Raw genomic sequence first — 25,967 nt, 5'->3', positions numbered from 1 at the left:
ATCAAGTCTGCACCCGCTCTTGGAAAGAGCACCCTACGCAAGGTCAACACCTCCACCCTATCCCCATAACCTAGTAACCCCCCCCCCCCCCCCAACACCAAGGGCAATTTTGGACACTAAGGCCAATTTATCATGGCCAATCCACCTAACCTGCACATCTTTGGACTGTGGGAGGAAACCGGAGCACCCGGAGGAAACCCACGCAGACACGGGAAGCATGTGCAGACTCCACACAGGCAGCGACCCAAGCCGGAATCGAACCTGGGACCCTGGAGCTGTGAAGCGATTGTGCTATCCACAATGCTACCGTGCTGCCCCAAGATGGCGGGAACAGTTACTGAGTTGGATGATCAGCCATGATAATGAATGGCGAAACAGGCTCGACGGGTCGAATGGCCTTCTGCTCTTATTTTGTTCTGTGTTTTTAAGGGAAGCTAGATAAGAAGACGGGGAAGAATGGAGTAAGAGACATTCTGTTCGGGGAAGATGAAGAGGGGTGGGAGGAGGCTCGTGAAGAGCGCAACACCAGTCTGGACCGGTTGGGTTAAATGGCCTGTTCCTGTACTGCAGATTCCCGGTGGTTTGCAGCGCAATGGGGGACAGAGCGCGGGGAGCGGGGCTCAGCGGATGGCTCTTTCGGAACAGAGGGTCCAAAGGGCCGAACGCCTGCCTCCTTCTGTGCTGTTAAGATTGCAGGGCATGACCAACTATCTCTACGTTCCTCCAGGCCCCATGATGCATCAGCAAGCGTCTGCCTCGCAGTACAATATGCCCCAGGGAGGGGGCCAGCATTATCCCAACCAGCCCCCCATGGGCATGATGAACCCAGTTAACCAAGCCAATCACATGATGGGACAGAGACCGATGCCTCAGTACAGACCAGCTCAGCAAGGTGAGTTCAATGAGGCTGCAGCTGTGTGGCCAGTAATCAACTTCAACCTGTTCCAACAGTGTGCGCCCGTGGGCGTGGGCGCCCGTGGGCGTTGGCGCCTGTGCTCGTGGGCCTGTCTGAGTATTATGAATGATTAATTAATTGTGCAAATACATTATGTGAAGTGTTTCTTGATATCGAGAGGGTAATTATCTCTGGAGTGATGGTTTTGCACGTTTCCACTCCAAGTGAGACTTCACCGTTACGGCAGTTGTGTGGAATCCTGTTTGCGATCGTGAAAGGGGGGGGGGAGGGTTGTTGAAACCTTTTTCCTTCGTCAGTCACATCAGGGCTTTGGTGATGTCGCCGATGAACGTTTAACCTGCCTCTATTATTATTTACTACATTCGGGGCATTTTTAGTAGTCGAATATGTGGCATCGTTTCTGTTTTAAGTATGCCAATCCGCGTCTCCGAAACAAATCCAATGGGGAATTCAGCAGAAACTTCTTCAGCCGGAGGTTGGTGGCAATGTGGAGCTGACTACCACACCTAGCGGTTGAGGCGAATAGTATGGGTCAGGCTTTTTGCTCACAGGGGCACATTTACCGTTTTCCTTCCTCACTCGAGGGGCTGGTGAGCACGTTTTGGTCAATTAAGTGACGACACGGCGATAAACTGACTTTTTAAAAAAAAAAGCTGAGGTGTTGAGATAAGAAACTGTTCCTGAGCAGGAGTAAAGCAAAGCCACAGCAATAAATTGCTAATTTTAAAAAATGAGTCAGCAATAAAAGTGGCAGGTGTGAGAGGGTTGGAGTGTTTGCGTGTCCGGCTCACACTCCAGTCTCGAGATGCTCACTCTCTCCCACTGTGAGTGGGTGCGTTTGTGAGGTGATGACCATGGGACATAGAATCAGAAGTGGCCCATCGAGTCTGCTCCGTCATTCAATGTGATCATGATCGATCTGATACAATCCTCAACTGCACTTTCCCGCCTTATCCCCATAACCCTCGCTTCCCTCACTCATTAAAACTCTGACTATCTCAGCCATACTTAACGACCCGGCCTCCACAGCTCTCTGCGGTGAAGATTTCCATTGATTCACTACCCTCTGAGCGAAGAAACTCTGCTTAAATGGGTCCTAGACTCTCTGGTCCTAGATTCTCCCACAAGAGGAAACATCCTCTCAGCATCGACCCTGTCAATCTCCCTGAGAATCCGATATGTCTCAATAAGGTCACCTCTCGTTCTTCTAAACTCCAACGAGCACAGGCCCAGCCTACTCAACCTCTCCTCTTAAGAAATTCCCTCCATACCCGGGATCAACCTCGTGAACCTTCTCTGAGACTGCCTCCAATGCCGGGATATCTTTTCTTAGGTAATGGGTCCAAAACTGTTCCCAGAATTCCAGGGGTGCTCTCACTAACGCCTAGTATAGTTTTAGCAGGATTTTCCCATTATTAGACACCATTCCCGTTGAAATTAAGGCCAACATTCCATTTCCCTTCCCCATGTCCTGCTGAACTTGCATGCTGGCCTTTTGTGATTTATGCACGAGGTCCCCCAAATCCCTCTGAGCTGCGGCTTTCTGCCATCTCTCTCCATTTAAGTAATAATTAGCTATTTTATTCTTCTTACCAAAATGTATGACCTGACATTTTCCTACATTTATATTCCTCTTCTGCCAAGTTTTTGCTCAATCCCCTAACCTGTCTGTATCCCTCTGTATTCTTGCCACTTACTTTACCATCGATTTTGTGTCACCCACCAACTTGGCAATAGTGGATTCACTCTCTCATCCAAGGGATTAACATATATGGTAAATAATTGTGCCCCCAGCACTTATCCCTATGACCACAAGACATTGGACCAGAATTAGGCCACTCGGCCCATCGAGTCTGTTCCGCCATTCAATCATGGCTGATATTTTCTCATCCCCATTCTCCTGCCTTCTCCCCATAATCCCTGATCCCTTATTAATCAAGAACCTATCTATCTCTGTCTTAACGACACTCAGTGAATTGGCCTCCACAGCCTTCTGCTGCAAAGAGTTCCACAGATTCATCACCCTCTGGCTGAAGAAATTCCTCCTCATCTCTGTTTTAAAGGATCGTCCCTTCAATCTGAGATTGTGCCCTCTACTTCTAGTTTCTCCTACTAGTGGAAACATCCTCTCCAAGTTCATAGAATTTACAGTGTAGAAGGAGGCCATTCGGCCTGTTGAGTTTGCACCGGCCCTTGGAAAGAGCACCCCATTTAAGCCCACACCCTCCACCTTGTCCCAGTAACCCCACCTAACCTAAGGGCAATTTAGCATGACCAATCCACCTAACCTGCACATCTTTGGACTGTGGGAGGAAACCGGAGCACCCGGAGGAAACCCACGCAGACATGGGGAGAATGTGCAGATACTGGGAGAACGTGCAGACTCCGCACACACAGTGACCCAAGCCGGGAATCGAACGTGGGACCCTGGAGCTGTGAGACAACAGTGCTAACCACTGTTACCGTGCCACCCATCACTCTTATCCAGGCCTCACAGTATCCTGGAAGGTTCAATAAGATACCCCCTTAACCTTCTAAACTCCATTGAGTACAGACCCAGAGTCCTCAACCGTTCCTCATACGACAAGTTCTTCATTCCAGGGATCATTCTTGTGAACCTCCTCTGGACCCTTTCCAAGGCCAGCACATCCTTCCTTAGATACGGGGCCCAAAACTGCTCACAATACTCCAAATGGGGTCTGACCAGAGCCTTATACAGCCTCAGAAGTACATCCCTGGTCTTGCATTCTAGCCCTCTTGACATGAATGCTAACATTGCATTTGCCTTCCTTTTATAAAATAAATTTAGAGTACCCAATTCTTTTTTTTCTCCCATCAAGGGACAATTGAGCGTGGCCAATCCACCTACCCTGGGTTGTGGGGGTGAGACCCACGCAGACATGGGGAGACTATGCAAACTCCACATGGACAGTGACTGGGGGCCGGGGTCGAACCCGGGTCCCCGACGCCATGATGCAGCAGTGCTAACCACTGCGCAACTATGCTGTCCCACATTTGCCTTCCTAACTGCCGTCTGAACCTGCAAATGAACCTTAAGAGAATTAACCAGGGCTCCCAAGTCCCTTTGTGCCTCTGACTTCCGAAGCCTTTCCCCATTTAGAAAATAGCCTATGCCTCTATTCTTCCTACCAAAGTGCATAACTTTACCATCTGTCACTTCTTTGCCCACTCTCCAAGCCTGTCCAAGTCCTTCTACAGCCCCCGTGCTTCCTCAATACTACCTGCCTCTCTGCATATCTTTGTCTCATCTGCAAACTTAGCACCAATGCCCTCAGTTTCTTCTTCCAGATCATTAATACATATTGTGAATAGCTGTGGCCCCAGCACAGACCCCTGCGGAACCCCACTAGTCACTGGCTACCATCCTGAAAAGGACCCCTTTATCGTCACTCTCTGCCTTCTGCCAGTCCATGCCATGCCAGTACCTTGCCCCTAACACCATGGGCTCTTATTTAGCAGCATCCTGTATGATACCTTGTCAAAGGCCTTCTGGAAATCTAAATAGATCACATCCACTGGTTCTCCTTTGTCTACCTTTCTTGTTACCTCCTCAAAGAATTCTAATCGATTTGTCAGGTATGACCTCCCCTTGACAAAGCCGTGCTGACTCAGTCCTATTTTATCATGCACTTCTTTTTTTTTTATAAATGTTTTTTTATTGAGTTTTCATATTTTATATATGACAAATTACAAGTTATTAGAGAGAGAGAAAAAAAAAAGGAAAACACAAAAATTTTTTACATGAATATTTACAGGTAAGCATCTTCATAACAATAATTGTGGCCGCCCCCTTTAGCCAGCATACATATTTTACATTCCCCAATATGGCCGAGGCACATGTTTATAGGCATTTATTTATAGTTTGGTTTTGGGCCTTGGCTTGCCATCAAACCCCCATACCGAGCCCGTAGCCGCCCCCCCCCCCCCTCCCCCCGGCTACCTTCCCCCGATTCCCGTCCATTTTCCCCTGGTTCTTGGCCACCCGACTATTCTTCCTCATGTACGTTGGCCACAAACAGGTGTCCCGGAAAAGTTGCATGAATGGCTCCCACGTTCTGTGGAAGCCGTCGTCCGACCCTCGGATGGCGAATTTGATTTTCTCCATTTGGAGAGATTCCGAGAGGTCGGACAGCCAGTCTGCAGCTCTGCGTGGTGCTGCTGACCGCCAGCCAAACAGGATTCTACGGCGGGCAATCAGGGAGGCAAAGGCAAGGGCGTCCGCCCTCCTCCCCAGGAATAGATCTGGCTGGTCTGAAACCCCGAAGACCGCCACTATCGGGCATGGCTCCACCCTCACCCCCACCACTTTGGACATAGCCTCGAAGAAGGCTGTCCAGTACTCCACAAGTCTGGGGCAAGACCAGAACATGTGGGCGTGGTTGGCCGGGCCTCTCTGGCACCGTTCACATCTATCCTCCACCTCCGGGAAGAACCTACTCATACGGTTTCTCGTTAAGTGGGCTCTATGTACCACTTTTAGTTGCGTCAGGCTGAGCCTTGCGCACGTGGAGGTGGAGTTGACCCTATGCAGTGCTTCGCTCCAGAGTCCCCACCCTATCTCCATCCCCAGGTCGTCCTCCCATTTCCTTCTTGTTGTATCATGCACTTCTAAGTACTCTGCAATCTCATCCTTAATAATAGATTCTAAAATCTTACCAACAATTGACGTCAGGCTAACTGGCCTATAATTTCCTGTCTTCTGCCTTCCTCCCTTCTTAAACAGCGGTGTTGCATTGGCCACCTTCCAGTCCTCTGGGACCCTTCCTGCCTCCAGTGATTCCTGAAAGATCTTCACCAATGCCGCCACTATCTCCTCAGCTATCTCTTTTGGGACCCTGGTGTGTAGTCCATCCGGTCCAGGTGATTTATCCACCTTCTGACCTTTCAGTTTCCCCAGAACCGTCTCCTTAGTAATGGTCACTGCACTCGCCTCTGCCCCCTGGTTCTCCTGGAGCTCTGGCATCCCACTGGTGTCTTCCACCGTGAAGACTGATGCCAAGTAACTATTCAGTTCATCTGCCATTTCTTTGTTTCCTATTATTACTTCTCCAGCCACATTTTCCAGTCATCCAATATCTATTTTTGCCTCTCTCTTACCTATATATTGGAAAAAAACCTCTTTCTATCTTCTTTTATATTACTAGCTAGCTTGCACTCATATTTCATCTTCCCTCCCCTTATTGGTTTTTTAGTTGTCCTCTGCTCACTTTTAAAGGCTTCTCAATCCTCTGGCTTCCCATTAATCCTCGCCACTTTGTATGCTTTTGCTTTTAGTCAGCCATGGATGCCTCGTCCTCCCCTCAGCATGTTTCCTCCTCCTTGGGATGAATTTCTATTGTGCCTCTTGAATAACCCCCAGCATCCTGTATGACACCTTGTCAAAGGCCTTCTGGAAATCTAAATAGATCACATCCACTGGTTCTCCTTTGTCTAACTTCCTTGTTACCTCCTCAAAGAATTCTAATCGATTTGTCAGGTATGACCTCCCCTTGACAAAGCCGTGCTGTTCCTGCCATTGCTGTTCCACTGTCTTCCCGGCTAGACTCCTTCTCCAATCAACTCTGGCCAGCTCCTCCCTCGTGTCTTTGTAGTTACCCTTGTTTAATTGTAATACCGTTACATCTGATTGCAGATTCTCCCTCTCAAACTGCAGGGTAGATTCTATCATATTGTGGTCACTGCTCCCTAAGGGTTCATTCACCTTAAGTTCCCTAATCAAGTCTGCCTGATTACACATCACCAAATCCAGAATTGCCTGTTCCCTGGTAATCTCTTGGGCATTCCACAAATCCCTTTTCTTGGGATCCACTACCAACCTGATTTTTCCCAGTCCACCTGCATATTGAAGTCCCCCATGATTATTGTAATATTGCCTTTTTTACATGCCTTTTCTATCTCCTGATTTATTTTCTGCCCCACATCCTGACTACTGCTTGGGGGCCGGTACATAACTCCCATCAGGGTCTTTTTACCTTTGTGATTCCTCAATTCTACCCACAGATTCTACGCCTTCCGACCCTATATTGCTCCTTGTTATTGATGTAAGTTCATTTCTTACTAAGAAGGCACCCCCGCCCCCTTTGCCCACCCACCTGTCCTTTCGATAGGACACATATCCTTGTGTATTTAGATCCCAGCCCTAATCCCCTTGCAGCCACGCCTCTGTGATGTCCACAACATCGTACCGGCCAATTTCAATGTGCGCAACAAACTCATTTACCTTGTTCCGTACACTGTGCGCATTTAGGAACAACGCCCTCAGTCCCGCGTTGACTGCCTCCCTTCTCATCGTTGTCCTCTTTTTTTTTTGCTCTGCCTGAAGTTAGATTCCTGCCGCCTTCGATACTTCCTATTACGTGGTCTGGGAACTTTACTAAACTCTCCTGAGTCCTCGAACCCTTTAACTGTTTAAAGTCATCGTCATTTTCTACCTTCTCCTTTAACTTTGATTTTCTAATTCTCCGCATAACTGAAACCCCCCCCCCCCCCCCCCCCCCCACTATTTAGTTTAAAGCCCTCTGTACAGCCCTCGTTATGCGATCCGCCAGGTCGCTGATCCCAGCTTGATTCGGGTGAAGACCGTCCCAGCGGAACAGCTCCCTCCTTCCCCGGTGCTGATGTGCCATGAATTCAAACCCATTCCTCCCGCACCGACCTGTGAGCCACACATTTACCTCTTTAATCTTATTGACCCTGTGCCATTTAGCTCGTGGCTCAGGTAATAATCCGGAGATTATTACCTTTTTGCTGCTGCTGCTGCTTGTTGATGTAGCCCCCCCCCAGCTGTTCATATTCCTTCAGCCCAACCTCTGTTTTTGTTCTACCTATATCTAGTTACTGGTTGCTATCCTGAAAATGCCCCTCTTATCCCCAAGTCTCTGCCTTCTATCAGTTAGCCAATCCTCTGTCCATGCTAATATATTATCCCCAACACCATGGACTCCTCTGTTTTTTTTTTAGAACATATTTTATTGAGGCATTTATCATTTTAACATTTTAAACAGCAGAGAATCCAGCACACGCAAAAACCACCATAATACTCCCAACTACCACCCCCAGCCCTAAACCCTAACTACCCATACGTCAGATTCCTTGCCCTTATTCGGCACTTCCATGCCCCCAGTCCCTCCATCCCAGCAAAATCCATCTCCAGGCCACCAGGGAGGCAAAGGCCAAAACATCGGCCTTTCTGCTCCACTGGGCTCCCAGATCTTCCGACACTCCAAATATTGCCACCTCTGGACTTAGAGCCACCCTCCCTCCCAGGACCTCAGGCATGACATCTGAGAACCCCTGGCGAAATCCCCTCAACCTCGGACACGCCTAAAACATATGTACACGTTTCGCCGGACTTGGTCCACACCGCCCACAATCTCCTCAAAAAATCTGCTCATCCGGGCCACAGTCATATGAGCCCCGTGGACCAGGTTGATCTGGATCAGGCTCAGCCTGGCACACAACGAGGACACATTGACTCTCCTCAGGGCCTTCACCCATAACCCGACTTCCAACTCCCCTCCCAGCTGCTCCTCTTCACCTCTCCAATTGGGACCCCTTCCCACTCCATCAGTTCCTTGTATGTTTCCGAGACCCTCCCCCCTCCCCCTGTTTTTCACATCACCTTACCCTGTAGCCCCCTTAGTGGGAGGTGAGGGAACCCCAGGACCTGCCTCCGAACAAAATCCTGTACCTGCAGATACCGGAACCTGTTCCCACCCGGCAACTCAAACTCCTCTTCGAGCCCCTCCAGGCTCGGGAAACCCTCCTCAATGAAGAGATCCCCGAATCTCTCAATCCTTGCCCACTGCCACCTCCTGAAGCCCCCGTCCAGGCCACCCCCCCCCCCCCCCCCCCCCCCCCCCCCCCGGAGTGAACCGGTGATTGTCACAGATCGGTGACCACACTGACGCCCCCTCAAGTCTCATGTGCTGCCTCCATTGCCCCCACACTCTCAGGGCCGCAACTACCACTGGGCTTGTGGAGTACCGAGCCGGCGAGAACGGCAAGGGCGCCGTTAACAGAGCATCCAGACTCGTCCCCTTGCAAGAAGCCGCCTCCACCCGCTCCCACACCGACCCCTCCCCCACTACCCATTCCCTAACCATCGATATATTAGCCACCCAGTAGTAATTCACCATGGACTCTTCTTATTCAGTAGCCCTTTCTGTGGTACCTTATCGATGTATTTTGGAAAGAGTGAGTGCGAAACTAGAGATTGGGAGCAATTCCCCTCTCTCACTCCCAGGCTCGCTCTCTCCCTCCCTTGCTGGCTCTCGCTCTCTCCCTCCCTCGCTGGCTCTCGCTCTCTCCCTCCCTCGCTGGCTCTCGCTCGCTCTCTCCCTCCCTCGCTGGCTCTCGCTCTCTCCCTCCCTCGCTGGCTCTCGCTCGCTCTCTCCCTCCCTCGCTGGCTCTCGCTCTTGCTCTCTCCCTCTCTCGCTCTCCCTCCCTCGCTGGCTCTCGCTCTCCCTCCCTCGCTGGCTCTCGCTCTCCCTCCCTCGCTCCCAGGATCGCCCTCCCTCTCCCTCGCTCCCAGGATCGCCCTCCCTCTCCCTCCCCCTCCCTCGCTCCCAGGATCGACCTCCCCCTCCCTCGTTCCCAGGATCGCCCTCCCTCTCCCTCCCCCTCCCTCGTTCCCAGGATCGCCCTCCCTCTCCCTCCCCCTCCCTCGTTCCCAGGATCGCCCTCCCCCTCCCTCGCTCCCAGGATCGCCCTCCCTCTCCCTCCCCCTCCCTCGTTCCCAGGATCGCCCTCCCCCTCCCTCGTTCCCAGGATCGCCCTCCCTCTCCCTCCCCCTCCCTCGTTCCCAGGATCGCCCTCCCCCTCCCTCGTTCCCAGGATCGCCCTCCCCCTCCCTCGTTCCCAGGATCGCCCTCCCTCTCCCTCCCCCTCCCTCGTTCCCAGGATCGCCCTCCCTCTCCCTCCCCCTCCCTCGTTCCCAGGATCGCCCTCCCCCTCCCTCGTTCCCAGGATCGCCCTCCCTCTCCCTCCCCCTCCCTCGTTCCCAGGATCGCCCTCCCCCTCCCTCGTTCCCAGGATCGCCCTCCCTCTCCCTCCCCCTCCCTCGTTCCCAGGATCGCCCTCCCTCTCCCTCGTTCCCAGGATCGCCCTCCCTCTCCCTCGTTCCCAGGATCGCCCTCCCTCTCCCTCCCTCTCCCTCGTTCCCAGGATCGCCCTCCCCCTCCCTCACTCCCAGGATCGCCCTCCCCCTCCCTCACTCCCAGGATCACCCTCCCTCTCCCTCTCCCTCCCCCTCCCTCGTTCCCAGGATCGCCCTCCCTCTCCCTCCCCCTCCCTCACTCCCAGGATCGCCCTCCCTCTCCCTCCCCCTCCCTCGTTCCCAGGATCGCCCTCCCTCGCCCTCCCTCTCCCTCGCTCCCAGGATCGATCTCCCTCTCCCTCCCTCGCTCCCAGGATCGCCCTCCCTCCCAGGATCGCCCTCCCTCGCCCTCCCTCCCAGGATCGCCCTCCCTCCCAGGTTTTCCCTCCATCGCCCTCCTTCTCCCTCGCTCCCAGGTTCACGCTCTCTCTCTCTCTCTCTCTCTCTCTCTCGCACCCAGCTTCCCTCTCCCTCGCTACCCCTTCCTCTCGCTCTCCCTTGCTCCCCGACTCTCTCTCTCACTCTCCCCCTCCCTCCACCCAAGGACAATTTGGAGAATTCACTCCCCCACCATTGGTGCACTGTGGCAGCCGTGTGCACCATCTACAAGCTGCACTGCAGGATCTCACCAGGGCTCCTGACCACAACCTTCCAAACCTCTGTACTATCTATAAGGACGGGGGCAGCAGATACTTGGGGACCCCACCACCTGCAGGGTCTCCTCCAGGCCACACACCAAGCTCACCTGGAGAAATATCGCCGTCAAAATGAAATGAAAATCGCTTATTGTCACGAGTAGGCTTGAATGAAGTTACTGTGAAAAGCCCCTAGTCGCCACATTCCGCCACCTGTCCGGGGAGGCTGGTACGGGAATCGAACCGTGCTGCTGGCCTGCTTGGTCTGCTTTAAAAGCCAGCGATTTAGCCCAGTGAGCTAAAACCCTGCAATTGCAACAAACGGCCCAAAAAATTGGCTCGAACCATCTACCCGAGGTGTCGACACGTAACGCTGGTCTCGTCAACAACACGTTACACGAACAATGTTTTAAAAAAAAAATAAAAAATCTCGCAACTTGCCCAGTTCTGTTAAAAGGGATCGACTGTATTCTAACAATAAAGGGACAAGTGCAGATTAAGAGTGTGGAAGGTATTGTTTGCCTGTCTGTTTGTTCACCTGTATTCCACCGCCGCCTCCCGATGTGTGGTCTGACGCGTGCTCTTTCCCAGAATCAGCATTCGGGTGTGTCTGTGTAAAAACCCAGCGGACAATTTGACGCGAATCACGGGAACGTTTGCCATCGCTGTCTGGCGAAAGTGCTCCTTGAATGTTTACTAGTCGCGTTCACCGCAGAGCGAGTTTCTTTTTTTTTTCTAGCCAGCTCGTTATAACCTGTGTATTTGTATATATTTAATCATCAAAAAATACCAAACAGCAACGACCACACTTAACACGAGACTGTTACTGTTTTTAGGTCCTCTCCAGCAATATGCAGGGCAAGAGGAGTACTACAATGATCAGTTCTCTCATGGACAGGTTACCCCAGAGAGTATGAACCAGCAGTATTATTCTGATGGTAATATTTGCCTATAACCTTTTTATTTTGTATTTTTTTTGTTGTCCTTTCTGCGTCCTGTTGCATACACGCAGGGAACACTCGGTCTGATCACACTGTTCTCCGCCTTTTTATCTCTTCCCCCTGTTGGGCTGGTTTCAACGGTGCGAGATTCACAGCTAGAGTTTTTGGTGGGGGATAGTTAGACACTTCCAGCTCGGTTCGATATGTGGGGACATTGCAGCAAAGAAACGGGCTCCACACGCGCTTTCCCCTCTTCATCGCTCCCCCAAATCTCTCTCTCTCTCTCTCTCTCTCTTTCTCTCAGTATATTATCCTTCTTTCCTCACGCGCACCGTTCCGCCTTAAATATATTGATGTACCCCAAAGTCCTTTTTTCGAAAACAAAGCTCTATTTAGGGGTCCGTCGAGCTGGGAGGATTTCTGAGCAATTTAGAGCCAGCTAGTTGACTTCCCTGCAATTAAATGAATTCCATTTTTTTTTTTTTTGGGAGGCGGGTGGGATTAGCGGGGTACTCATAGCTGTGGTCAACACTGGACCAGTGGAAGCAGAGGTTTCTTTCAGGTTTGGGAAGGATTTTGCCGGAGTGGAGAGGAGATGTTTCGAGGAAGAGCAGTAACCAGGGGAGAGACGTGCAAGGTAATTGACAAAAGGACCAGAGGTGGAGATGAGGAGAATTTTTTGCCCCCCCCCCCCCACGATGATGTTGTTGTGATCTGGGACGCGCTGAATGAAAGGGCGGTGGAAGCAGGATCAACAGGGACTTTCAAAAGGGGACTGGATGAATGCTTGAAAATGTTTGCGAAGGGTTGGTGTTGGGGAGGTGGCTGTGGGGAGTGGGACCAATCTTGATAGCTCCTTCAAAGATCTAGCATGGGCAGAACGGGCCGAATGGTCTCCTGTGTTGTGATTATATGATTCTGACTGAGTTGCGTGCGCGAATACGTTTCTCGATGGTTCATGTCCAGTTTTAGCCCTGTTATCTTACCAGACGGACCCTCATTCCAAGGGAAAATGAAGGGGGAGAAGTTTCTCTGAGATTCCTAATTGGATTTATTAGTGACCATTTTATACTCGTGTTTATCTTTAGCTTTGACCTCTTTGATGTAACAGTGTTCTAAATCATAGCTTTAAGTGCTGGTGCCAAAACTCCCCCCCTATTAAGAGGAAGAAAATGTCGGCCATTAGAAAGTCTGAACACACAACGCCAGCTTTTTTAAAATTCGTTCGTGGGACGTGGGCGTTGCAGGCTGTCTATCCCTAATTGCCCTTGAGGGGGCAGTAAAGCGTCAATCACATTCCCATGGTTCTGGAGTCACATGTAGGCAGACCAGGGAAGGACAACAGATTTCCTTCCCTAAAGGATATTAGGGAACCAGATGGGATTTTACGACAATCGACAATGGTTTCATGGTGATTGTTAAACTTTTAATCCCGGACATTTTTTATTGAGTTTAAATTCCGTCACTGGGTGTTTCTGTTGCCTGTTCCCTATCTGTGGATTCCTACTCCCCAGACTGGCACGGGGCAGTTATTTCTGATCTGTGGATTGGTCGCTCACTTTGGAAAGAAGTACTTTGAATCGCGAAGCTTCGTTCCCCCGTGACCATCCCCCACAGGTTGATTGCGGGTGACAGAATTTGGAGAGATGGTATTCCGGCAATGTGTTTCCTTCTTTCCTCCTGCTCTCGATGCCGCTGACGCCGTCCTGGAGTTGCGAGTGGGGAGGTCGGTTTGTTACCGCATCTCGTCGGTTGGGTCCTGTACAGATTAGCCGGTCAGTCCAGTTGAATGTACACCCCTGCAGGCAGCAAACGAACCCTGAGGATCGACGTGGAGGGCCCAACAATTGCCACATCTCTCCGTATCAGAGCAAGTTTACTAGGTGTTCAGGTCAAATGTAAGCGATGCAGATTCGGCCAGCGAGTCACAGTGTCACACGGGCTATATCGCTCGAGGGCCTGTGGCCCATCTGGGTTCTGCGTGCGGCCCACGAGACGTGTTGACCGTTGCCCGCGGGCAGGGTCGCCACATTCCGCTGATTTCCATCCGCGTGGTTTTTCCCTACCGGTCTGACTGAAGTGATTTGCGAGGGCGAGTGATAAAGCAAGGGCGAGTGAAGGGAGGAGCGTGCTGACAACATTGACTGAGAGAGCCGTGCGCTCCCTCTGCATCCAAACTGTAAATATTTCTTTTGTTTTTACCATTTGAAGTTGCTGACAATTTTATTTATATAAATGGTTAAGTATTTTCTATAACTTGTTCTGACATATTCAGCGTGCATTAAATATATTTAATCTTGTTGACGGTAGCACAGTGGTTAGCACAGTTGCTTCACAGCACCAGGCTCCCAGGTTCGATTCCCGCCTTTGGGTCGCTGTCTGTGCGGAGTCTGCACGTTCTCCCCGTGTGTGCGTGGGTTTCCTCCGGATGCTCCGGTTTCCTCCCACAGTCCAAAGACGTGCCAGTTAGGTGGATTGGCCATGATAAATTGCCCTGAGTGGGTGGCACTGGGACTGCGGCGCTGAGGACCCGGGTTCGAATCCTGGCCCTGGGTCACTGTCCGTGTGGAGGGTGCACATTCTCCCCGTGTCTGCGTGGGTTTCACCCCCACAACCCAGATATGTGCAGGGTAGGTGGATTTGCCAGGCTAACTTGCCCCTTAATTGGAAAACAAAAATAATTGGGTACTCTAAATTTATATTAAAAATAAATAAATAAATTGCCCCGAGTGTCCAAAAAGTTTAGAAGGGGTTATTGGGTTGGGGGGGATAGGGTGGAAGTGAGGGCTTAAGTGGGTAGGTGCAGACTCGATGGGCTGAATGGCCTCCTTCTGCACTGTATGTTCTATGCCAAACCTGCTGCCCCAGAGTGCGGTGGGACATTGAGTAAAGTTAAGGAGTTGGACAGATTTTTAATTGGTAATGGGCTGAAGGGTTATGGAGACCGGGCAGGATGGTGAAGTTAAGGCCAGGGTGAGAACGGCCATGATCGATTGGCGGAGCAGACCCGATGGGGCAAGTGGCCTAATTCTGCTCCTACATCTGATGAACATATGACTGTAACATCATTACGTAATGTTTTCGCATTCATAGAACATACAGTGCAGAAGGAGGCCATTCGGCCCATCGAGTCTGCACCTACCCACTTAAGCCCTCACTTCCACCCTATCCCTGTAACCCAATAGCCCCTCCTAACCTGTTTGGTCACTAAGTGCAATTTAGCATGGTCAATCACGTCTTTGGGCTGCGGGAAGAAACCGGGGCACCCGGAGGAAACCCACGGAGAGAACGTGCAGACTCCGCACAGACAGTGACTGAATGGGGAATCGAACCTGGGACCCTGGCGCTGTGAAGCCACAGAGCTATCCACTTGTGCTACCGTGCTGCCCCACATTCATCTGTGGGCGACTCTCCCTTATCTCAATGCTCCAAGGTCAGGGCTGTTAGTGGGGGCGAGACATTGTGATCCTGCTGTACCGGCAATTCTCACAGACATTGTGATCCTGCTGTACCGGCAATTCTCACAGACATTGTGATCCTGCTGTACCGGCAATTCTCACAGACATTGTGATCCTGCTGTACCGGCAATTCTCACAGACATTGTGATCCTGCTGTACCGGCAATTCTCACAGACAGACAGCCTCAAGGTTTCAGCTTTTTGATGCAAGTGAATTCTTTCAAACATGATATAATTTTCCCACGGTCCCAATACCGCGGCACTTTTTTCTAAACTCGTCTCCTGGCTCTACCCACTTTCCCCAGGACAAGTTCCTAATGACGCTAAGTTTCAGAGATTAGCATTCTGCTTCGTAACTTGATGATCTCTCGCACGATAGTTTGGGCCACTAGTTAATGGTGAAATGCGTTAAGATTCATTGAATCCTAACAGAGGAAAGGAGGGGTCTGTACTGGCAGACGGGTCAGTAACCAGAGGAAGGAGGTTTCAGATAAAATTCCCAGAGGGAGAAAGTGAGAATCTTTTCCACACAGCTGAGTGGTTAAAAGAACATAAGAAATATGTGCTGGAGTAGAACACATCGTGTCCAGCGTCCAATACAAATATGGCGCATCTGCCTCAATCTGATTCCCCGCCCGCTCCCCCCAGTCCTCGGAGTCCCCGAGAGGTCGGGACACTGTCTTACAGAGGTCGGGACTCTGTTTTATTCAACAATGGAGTGCCACAATGCGCCGCACCCTGAGTCTCCGTGTTTTACTTTCCCCCCCCCCCCCCATCAGAGAGCAAGAAATCTGTGTCCACGGAATTGGAGAGGCACTTGAAGAAAATGATTTGGGGGCTGTGGGACTTATTCGGTAGCTCTTCCAAGCAGTCAGAATCGGTGCGATGGGCTGAATGGCCTCCTCCTGTGCTGTTTCAACGTACGAAAGCAGGGCATGCAGAATACACAAACCACATCAATGAGGTGGTCAGATGTGTTACTTATAAAGGGGAAAAGTAATGACAGCTGATCTGAATGTACCCCGTCACTGAACGATATAATGTGCGCTTCTGATTACTGGTGTCGCCTCCCACCCCCACCTTCGGCTAATCCTGCTTAATCTCCTGCTGCATGGAGCCAACAAGAGGCTGGTTTTTAAAAGCCAAGAAAAACAGTTTGCATTTACAGGAAAATCCTGTTTTTGGGGAACAGGTCAGGGCCAATAAAATTCCGCACAAGAAGGATTTTCCTTCAATCTGGTGTTGTTCACCTTGGATGGATCAGCAGCCACCAGCCTCGCACTCTCGTCCATGGACAGATCTCCAATTCTCCCAGAAGCAGTAAAGTACCTGTCGTTGAAAGGGAGGAGGTTAGGTCCAAAGATGTGCAGGTTAGGTGGGATTATGGAGATAGGGCTGCAGAGTGGGCCTAGTTGGGGTGCTGTTTCTGAGAGTCGGTGCAGCCGCGATGGGCCGAATGGCCTCTTTATGCACTGTAGGGATTCTATGGGTCTCCGAACAAGACCAAGGTCACAGGTTGCTGGAGCTGCGTCCTCCACAGCCCCCGGGTATAGCCGTCTCCCTGAGGGTCGTGTTGCCGGGAGTCATGACGTCCTGCATCTTTGCCTTCATAGATCATAGAATTTACAGTGCAGAAGGGGGCCATTCGGCCCATCGAGTATGCACCAGCTCTTGGAAAGAGCACCCAACCCAAGGTCAACACCTCCACCCTATCCCCATAACCCAGTAACCCCACCCAACACTAAGGGCAATTTTGGACACTAAGGGTAATTTAGCATAGCCAATCCACCTAACCTGCACATCTTTGGACTGTGGGAGGAAACCGGAGCACCCGGAGGAAACCCACGCAGACACTGGGAGAACGTGCAGACTCCGCACAGACAGTGACCCAAGCCGGAATCGAACCTGGGACCCTGGAGCTGTGAAGCAATTGTGCTATCCACAATGCTACCGTGCTGCCCCATCCGGAGGGTGCGAGGGATGCACTGGAGGCAATGGTTGGAAAATCCCTGGACTGGGCTGGCAGATCTGGGTGACCCACGCTGTGAAGATGCCTGGAAGCAGCGGACAAAGCACTCGACAGTGTGACCCTCTGGGAGACGGCTGTTCCCGGGGTCGGGGAGGCAGAAGCTCCTGCGGCCAGCGACATCCGAGGATTGGTCTCGTTCTGACATCCAACCTCCTCCCTTTCAGTTACAGCTACTTTCTTCTTGTATCACCTGAGGGGGAGAGGTGGAGATCTGTTAATATCCCAGCCTCGCGTTTCCCCAGCTCCATTATAATTGGCCAATTTGTCCCCGTCTTTGCCTTTAACCACTCTGCCCTCCGAGATCCGCCCGTACTTGGAAGGACCTCTTCTAGACATTTACTTCTATTAGACTCAAAGCTGGTGATCCTTAAAAGCCCGCTCTCCCTGCTTTCCTCCACAATTTTGAGGAGGGAAGTGTGCGTTCAAGTGATTTCACGCGGTTGAGGGGAACGCCCAGCGCCAAATCTCCGCTCACAATCCAATCACCTTTCATTCCCTAAAACCGGTATTTTCAATAAAATGTCTCGCCGTAAAAAGGGGGTTTGCCGGTATAGTATATAACACCTTTAACATTGTGTTATGATCCCAGCTGATGTCACCCCTAGTCGGGAAGGTTCCAAGATGGAACCCTGGCTTTAGAACCTGTAATTTGTACTTTTCTTCTTCTAAACGTGGACAAACTGAGCCACAGGACTGCCAATTAGCTTTTTAACAAAATAACAAAGCATTTATTAAACATGAAAACCTGACACAGTGGTTAACACTGTTGCTTCACAGCGCCAGGGTCCCAGGTTTGATTCCAGGCTTGGGTCACTGTCTGTGCGGAGTCTGCATGTTCTCCCCATATGCATCATAGAATTTACAGTGCGGAAGGAGGCCATTCAGCCCATCAAGTCTGCACCGGCTCTTGGAAAGAGCACCCGACATAAGCCCCATGCCTCCATCCTATCCCAGTAGCCCCAGCTCACCTTTGTTTTGGACACAAAGGACAATTTATCGTGGTCAATCCACCTAACCCGCACATCTTTGGACTGTGGGAGGAAACCGGAGCACCCGGAGGAAACCCACGCAGACACGGGGAGAACGTGCAGACTCCGCACAGACAGTGACCCAAGCAGGGAATCGAACCTGGGACCTTGGAGCTGTGAAGCAACAGTGCTAACCACTGTGCTACCGTGTCTGTGGGTTTCCTCCGGGTGCTCCGGTTTCCTCCCACAAATCCCGAAAGACGTGCTGTTAGGCAATTTGAACATTCTGAATTCTCCCTCTGTGTACCCGGACAGGCGCCGGAGTGTGGCGACTAGGGGCTTTTCAAAGTAACTTCATTGCAGTGTTAATGTAAGCCTACTTGCGACAACAAAGATTTAAAAACAGGCTGACTGTAATACAATACTCCTTCACCCCACCTATATCTCACCGATGTACACGAAATTTTTAAGGATATGACAGGTTAAGCAATATATCTTGGACTGTAATGTTCTCAGTAAGTACACACTCCATGTAAACCAACAGGCCAATAGTGGTCCGACACATGCCACCCAAAGCATCTCCTGTAGATTTTGCATCAAATTGCCCAGGATGCTCGTCATACTGTTTGCCAACTGGTGCCCTAGGAACTCTGACCTCCACTGGAGTGTTTGCAAACTCCACCCTCTAAACAGCACACCGTTGAACCTGCTCCCAAGCAGCACGTTCTCTCCTATGCTTCACCATGGATCCACTTCCAGGATTTCAGTCTTCCCTTTCCGAATTCCTCTGCCCTGGATTGCCACTGGCGTTCAAGCTTCCACACATTGTGTCAGTGCCCACGCCAGGAAAACACCACTGCTTCACGGGCTGTGTTAAGGTGTCACCGACCTTCGGATTATTTCAGATATCTGGCTTCTCGCCAGCCAACTTCTCCAGGTCTGTACCTTTCTGCTCTGGCTTTAAGTGGGAGCCTTACTTTGCCCCTTTATCTTCAGTCAACTGCACCTTGTTCAATTTTCAGCTCCTTTTGTCCCTTTGACTTTGTGGTGTTCTTTGTATGTAAAACTCAGGATGGATAGAGGTTGTAGCGTGCACAAAGACCCACAAAGCTATGGTGAATTAAGAAAGGTATTTTATTACACTACTCTCAATTCAGTTCGTACACTATTCCTATAGCTAGCAACACCATATAATACAATTACTATCTGCACTATAATTACCCATCGTCTCTAACGCTCTACCTCTTTAACTATCTCTAGACTCTCTGTTCATTGTCTGCTCGTCCACTGCGCGCTCCCAAAAGTCTGAGAGACATTCCCTTTTATCGGTCTGCTCCCCAGCTCCATCTGGTGGTGGAATAAAGTATCACATCAAATCTTAATGTGCCAGACATTTACACACAATGTCACAGACTTCTCCTTTATTTTCTGGTTTCTGCAACTATGTTCTGTAAATTCTGGGACTTAACTTTTTGCCCCTTTAATGCTTGTCGGCTTCTGAAAGGTTCTGTTAGAACGGCTTCCCCTCTAGCTTCCTAGTTCCAACTGCTACCAAAATGAAACCCAAGAGGTCTTTATACCTTAAGTGGCCCCTGGTTGCGAAGTCTTCCTTTACACTTGTTTGTTTTCAAGTCATAAACTCTCATCCCAATGCAGACACAGTTTATAATGAAACCAAAACCCTCAGACACATAAACACCTTTGTTTAACATTAATCGAAGTACAGTTTTAACCCTTTCCTACACTGAAGCGCACGGGGGTGGCGGAGGGGGGGGGGGGGGTTGAGCGGAGCCCTGGGTAGGGGGGGAGGGGGGAAGAGCGGAGCCCTGGGGGGGGGGGGGGGAGCGCGGAGCCCTGGGGGGGGGGGGGGGGGGGGAGCGGAGCCTCTGAGCCCCCCGGCAGCTGACGGTGAGGCCACCAAGGAATGAGCGATTAAAATCGGGGATGCTGCAGAAGTTGCAATTGGATGCGGAGGAGGGCGAGGGTAGAGATCTCCGAGGGTTGTGGGGCTGGAGGAGGCTGTGCGAGATGGCGAGGAGCGAGATCACGGGATTTGAAAACAGAATTTTGAAGTTGCGCAATGACTGGACGATAGGTCAGTGTAAGTTAGCGGGACGATGGGGGTGGGGGGAGTGGTAATGGGGTGCTGCCGGGGGGGGGGGGGGGGGGGGGGGGTGCGGAAATGTGACTTGTGAGTAGGACACGGGCAGTAGAGGTTTGGATAGGCTGACGGTACCGGAAGCGGGAAGGCCGGTTTAGAGAGCATTGGCAAGGAAATGTGAAAAAGGAGAATAAAAATATTTCTTTTAGAAACGGGAGCATTGGCAAAGTGGGGCCTGGACTTGAGAAAAGAATATCCAAACCCAGATAAACTGAAGTTAAACTAGCAATATTTGGGGTTGGGGTGCTGTGAATTGGATTGAGAATATTGGTCTGTCCTGTTCAGCAGATGGCCATACAGCTGCTTTTCTTAGCAATGTGGCATTTTGTATTTGGATCAGAATAGGCCATTGCTGCTTCTATTTGGGGGACAAAAAGGCCAATTTCCATGCGCAAATCCGTTTTGTCTTCTCTTTTGCTCTCTGGTTTCCCAGTCTTGATGTGATTAACTCCATTTTTTGGAAGCCCTGGGCGGGATTCTCCCAGCCCGACCCCAGGTGGTGCCTCCAATGGGGGGCCTGGCCCGCGATCGGGGCCCACCGATCTGCCGGTCGGCCTCTCGCTCCCCGGGCCTATTTTCTTACGCACCGGCCCCTGAAATCCTGCTCCATGTTGCGTTGGGGCCGGAGCGTTGAGGAAGGCCACCGCGCATGCGCGGGTTGGAGTCGGCGCCACAGCGCATGTGCGGATCCCGTGGCGCACTGTACACGCCGGGGTGGGGGGATGCCGTGCTGGCCCCCTGTAGGGGCCAGAATCGGTACTCCCAGCGGCCCGTTCACGCCGTCGTGAAACGTGACGGTGTGGACACTCTGCCGCCGAATTGGAGAATCCTGCTCCCTGTTCCTGTTCAGTCGATGTTCCCCTCTCATCGTTATCTGCCCACTCCCTGACCTTCTCAAGATAAATCTTATGAGTCCAGGTCTCCAGCACCGGAAGAGTGGGGTCGACTTTGTCTTCCAGTCCTTTGTCTTCCAGTCCTTCCTCTTTTTTATTGTGAGAGAACGCGCCCCCCTTGCTGCCTTGTTATTATTTTACAAATAAAAAATGGAACGAACTAGGCACTGCATTTAAAATGAAACTACTTTCGATTACGTATTGTCCTGTAAGGAATAAAAGCAGCCCAAAAGGGGTACGGTAGCACCGTGGTTAGCACTGCTGCCTCACAGCTCCAGGAACGTGGGTTCAATTCCGGCCTCAGGGGACTGTGCGGAGTCTGCACTTTCTCCCTGTGTGTGTGTGGGTTTCCTCCGGGTGCTCCGGTTTCCTCCCACAGTCCAAAGATGTGCTGGTTAGGTGGATTGGCCGTGATAAATTGCTCTTAGTGTCCAAACGGTTAGGTGGGGTTAGGGTGGAGGTGGGGGCTTGGGTGGAGTGCTCTTTCCAAGAGCCGGTACCGACTTGATGGACTGAATGGCCTCTTCTGCGCTTTAAATTCTATGACTGTATCATGTGTATATCTACAGACCCAACTACAAGCTACTGTATAATTATAAACTGCAAACTGTATGCCAGTAAAATAACAAGAATATGACATTCAAAATGGCCATTCAGCCCATCGAGCCAGCTCCAGCATTTGATGAGATCAAGGCTGATCTGATTTTTGCTTTGACTACGCCTTCCTGCCTGACTATCATAATTCTCGACTCTGTTGTCAAACAGAAGGCTACCTCCGCCTCAAGTATATTTAATTAAAAAAAAAAATCTAGCGTACCCAATTCACTTTTTTCCAATTAAGGGGCAATTTAGCATGGCCAATCCACCTACCCTGCACATTTTCTTGGGTTGTGGGGGGCAAAACCCCACACAAACACAGAGAGAATGTGCAAACTCCACACGGGCAGTGACCCAGAGCCGGGATCGAACCTGGGACCTCGCCGCCGTGAGGCAGCAGGGCTAACCCACTGCGCCACCGTGCTGACCCAACCTCGAGTTGTATTTAATGACCCAGCCTCTGTGGCTCTGGCAACCCTCCGGTGAGAAGACATTCTCTTTGTCTCCATTATAACGAGAGCTCCCTTGTTTTCGGAACTTGTGTGTCCTGGGCGTAGGTTTCCCCGATGAGGAGAAACATTCTCTCAGCAGTTACCCTTACAACCCCGTCGGGAGACCATTGAGTCTGCTCCGCCATTCAATCATGGCTGATATTTTCTCATCCCCATTCTCCTGCCTTCTCCCCATAACCCCTGATCCCCTTATTAATAAAGAACCTATCTATCTCTGTCTTAAAGACAGCTTTTCCTGCAAGACGGAATTAGCGACAAAGGAAGGCTTGCATTTATGTAGCGCCAGGCGTCTCAAAGGTGCGTCACAGCCAATGGAACAATTTGTGAAGTGTAGACTCTGTCGGAAACATGGCAGCCAATTTGCGCGGAGCAGCTTGGCGCAGGCAATAATGGGATCACCGCCAGATAGTCCGTTTTGCCGATGTTGACAAAGCGATAATTATTGGTCGGGAAATTCGGGAGAACTCGACCGGCTCTTCCAAATGGGATTTCTATTGCACCTCACACCAAGAGGGGGCTTTGGCTTAACATCTTTTCTGAAGGTCTGCATCTCTATAAATATATATATATATATATATATATATATATATATATTATAAGGGGCAATTTAGCATGGCCAATCACCTAACCTGCACATCTTTGGACTGTGGGAGGAAACCGGAGCACCCGGAGGAAACTCGCAAAGACACGGGGAGAAAGTGCAGACTCCACACAGTCACCCAAGACCGGAATCAAACCAGGGTCCCTGGCGCTGTGAGGCAGCAGTGCTAACCACTGTGCCACCTCTGTCCTAATCTCCCCTCCTGTAGCTTGGTGTCAGATTTCGCCGGCTCACACTCTTGTGTGGCACCCAAGGGGACAGTTTATGACATTGAATCCGCTACATAAATAAATAAACCCGCTGTCGGGTTTAACGGCGGAGGCTGGAATTTGAAACAAAAGCAGAAAATGCTGAAAAAACTCAGGGGTCTGGCAGCATCTGGGGAGAGTGAGATGGTTGACGTTTCGAGTCCGACTTTGTAGCTCTTCTGTGAAAGAGTCATCAGGACTCGGAATGATGCTCTGTTTTCTCAATCCACATGCTGCCAGACCTGCTGAGTTGTTTCAGCATTTTCTCTTTGTGCTGTTGAATCATGGGCATTATTTATTGAAATATCACGTGTGTGCTGGTCTGGAGTTGTGAGTTCAAAGCACACCATGGCACCTTTGGGCAATTTAAATTAATTAAATAAATCTGGCATTAAAAAACGAAGACTCGGGAATGTAGACCAGGGAACCATGATATTGTTGCAAAAACCCATCTGGTTCACTTTCAGGAGAGAAATCTGACTCGTTTACCTGGTCTGGTCTACACGTGACTCCAGATCCACTCCTAACTGCCATTTCCTTCAGTGGAAGCAGATTCAATAGGCAATAGGAGCAGGCATAGTCCACCGGCCCATCAAGCCTGATCTGACATTAACTCCTCTTCCCTGCCTGACCATCTCTCTCTCTCTCTCTCTCTCTCTCTGTGCCCCCCCCCCCCCCCCCCCCCTCCTCCTCCATCCCCCACCCACCTGGCAGCTCTCGTGTGCGAAACCTCCACCCCAGGAGCAGAGAATAAATAAATAAATAATGGGGCGACGCGGTAGCACAATGGGTAGCACTGTTGCTTCACAGCGCCAGGGTCCCAGGTTCAATTCCCGATTGAGTCACTGTCTGTGCGGAGTCTGCACGTTCTCTCCGTGTCTGCTTGGGTTTCCTCCGGGCGCTCCGGTTTACTTCCCACAAGTCCAGAAAGTCGTGCTGTTAGGTAATTTGGACATTCTGAATTCTCCAGCTGTGTACCCGAACAGGCGCCGGAACATGGCGACTAGGGGCTTTTCACAGTCACTTCATTGCAGTGTTTCGTTTTGATATAGATAAATTTAGAGTATCCAATTCCTTTTTCCCAGTTCAGGGGCAATTTAGCGTGGCCAATCAACCTACCCTGCACATATATTTTGGGATGCGGGGGTGAGACCCACGCAGACACGGGGAGAATGTGCAAACTCCACACGGACAGTGACCCAGAGCCGGGATCGAACCCGGGTCCTTGGTGCTGTGAGGCAGTAGTGCTAACCACTGCGCCAGCGTGCTGCCCTTCGTTGCAGTGTTAATGTAAGCCTACTTGCGACAATAATAAAGATTATTCTAGAAGTCTGAGGGGTGTACATGATAATGAGGGGCATGGGCAGGGTGGATAGGGAGCGGCTGTTCCCCTTAGTTGACGGGTCAGGTACGAGGTGACACAAGTTCAAGATGAGGGGCAGGAGTTTGAGGGGGGATTTGAGGAAAAACGTTTTTACCCAGAGGGTGGTGAGGGTCTGGAACGCACGGCCTGGGAGGGTGGTAGAGGGCGGGTTGCGTCACATCCTTTAAAAAGTACCTGGATGAGCCCTTGGCACGTCACAATATTCGAGGCTATGGGCCAAGTGCTGGCAAATGGGATTAGGTGGGCAGGTCAGATGTTTTCCATGCGTTGCTGTAAACCTGATGGGCTGAATGGCCTCTTGCACTGCGAGTCTGTGATTCGGTGAAATGTTTTGAATGCATCAAATCTCAACGTGCCTTTGCCTCTCTGGAATTTAAGACCAAGGTTTCTCGTTTAGTACTGCTATCAGTTATAATGACAGACTTTTAGTCAAGAGTGTAAAACTTTATCCAAGTGTGTTCCTGTGAAATAATTAGTTTGAAGGTGTGCAGGTGTTTGCTGAATATATCTGTTGTGACGAGTGTTATTTTCCAAGGTGATGTGATGGTGTATGTCACAAGCTTTCCACAACAAATTGTGTGACATATTTTACCTCAAATAACTGTCCTGGGCATCTACTGCCATTGTTGCTGCTCAATGTCAAAACCACTCCTAGCAAAGCTCTCAAACCAGATGACGTGACTTTGCCGCGTTTCATCAGCCGTCAAACCACTCTGGGCCAAATGGGAGGCAAGATGTGCCTGAAGCCTGAAATAAAAACATTGTGCATTCAGCAATTATTGGCATCTTCTTTCCATTTGTGAATCTTCCCCCAAACCCGCCCCCACCCCCGATGCCTTTCAGCAGCAGTTCAGGAAAGAGTTCTTGAATCCCTTCTCAAGCCAAGTCCTTGAGAGTAGAGCAAGTTTTTCAAAAGTTATTGGAATCCACGAGGAAGGACCGAGTAGCTGAGAGAAATTTGACCTGATTAGAGAGAGCAGACATGAGTTTGTTAAAGAATAGATCATGTCCGACAAATCTGACCGACATTTTTATTTTGGAGAAGTAATGTGGACTGGGGAATGTATACAGGCGTAGTTTATTTGGGCATTTGATAAGGTTCCATATAAGAGAGTGTTAGCCGAAGTTAAAACTCCTGGAACTGAATTGAATTATTGTCCTGGTTAAGTAGCACAAGACGTGGGACCAGGCACCTGAGTTCAATTCCGGCCTTGGGGGATGTCTGTGCGGAGTCTGCACGTTCTCCCCGTGTCTGTGTGGGTTTCCTCCGGGTGCTCCGGTTTCCTCCCACAGTCCAAAGATGTGCAGGTTAGGTGGATTGGCCATGATCAATGCGTGGGGTTATGTGGATAGGGCGAGGAAGTGGGTCCAGGTCGAGTGCACTTTCAGAGGGTCGGTGCAGACCCGATGGGCTGAATGGTACTGTAGGAATTCTATGGATTCTATAAAGTTATGATCCCTAAAGAGTCTGATAATTTAAAGTGACATTTGACTTTCTACGGCCAAC

At 50.6% G+C, this 25,967-nt stretch overlaps 1 protein-coding gene across 3 annotated transcripts in view; it reads left to right on the top strand.

Annotated features, from left to right (window-relative positions):
- Window positions 1-25,967, top strand: part of ss18 (SS18 subunit of BAF chromatin remodeling complex) — a 100,540-nt gene that overhangs the window by 55,622 nt on the left and 18,951 nt on the right. For 2 of the 3 annotated variants that reach the window (XM_038808571.1, XM_038808572.1), the window contains exons 6-7: window positions 728-892; window positions 11,506-11,607. In XM_038808571.1, coding sequence (XP_038664499.1) covers window positions 728-892; window positions 11,506-11,607 — 267 coding nt within the window. The remainder of the gene's footprint in view (window positions 1-727; window positions 893-11,505; window positions 11,608-25,967) is intronic. The other variant, XM_038808573.1, reaches the window with a different exon arrangement.

This window comes from Scyliorhinus canicula, chromosome 10 (assembly GCF_902713615.1).
Source record: "Scyliorhinus canicula chromosome 10, sScyCan1.1, whole genome shotgun sequence".
NCBI classification, from domain to species: domain Eukaryota; kingdom Metazoa; phylum Chordata; class Chondrichthyes; order Carcharhiniformes; family Scyliorhinidae; genus Scyliorhinus; species Scyliorhinus canicula.
This window is presented reverse-complemented; position numbering and strand designations above follow the sequence as displayed.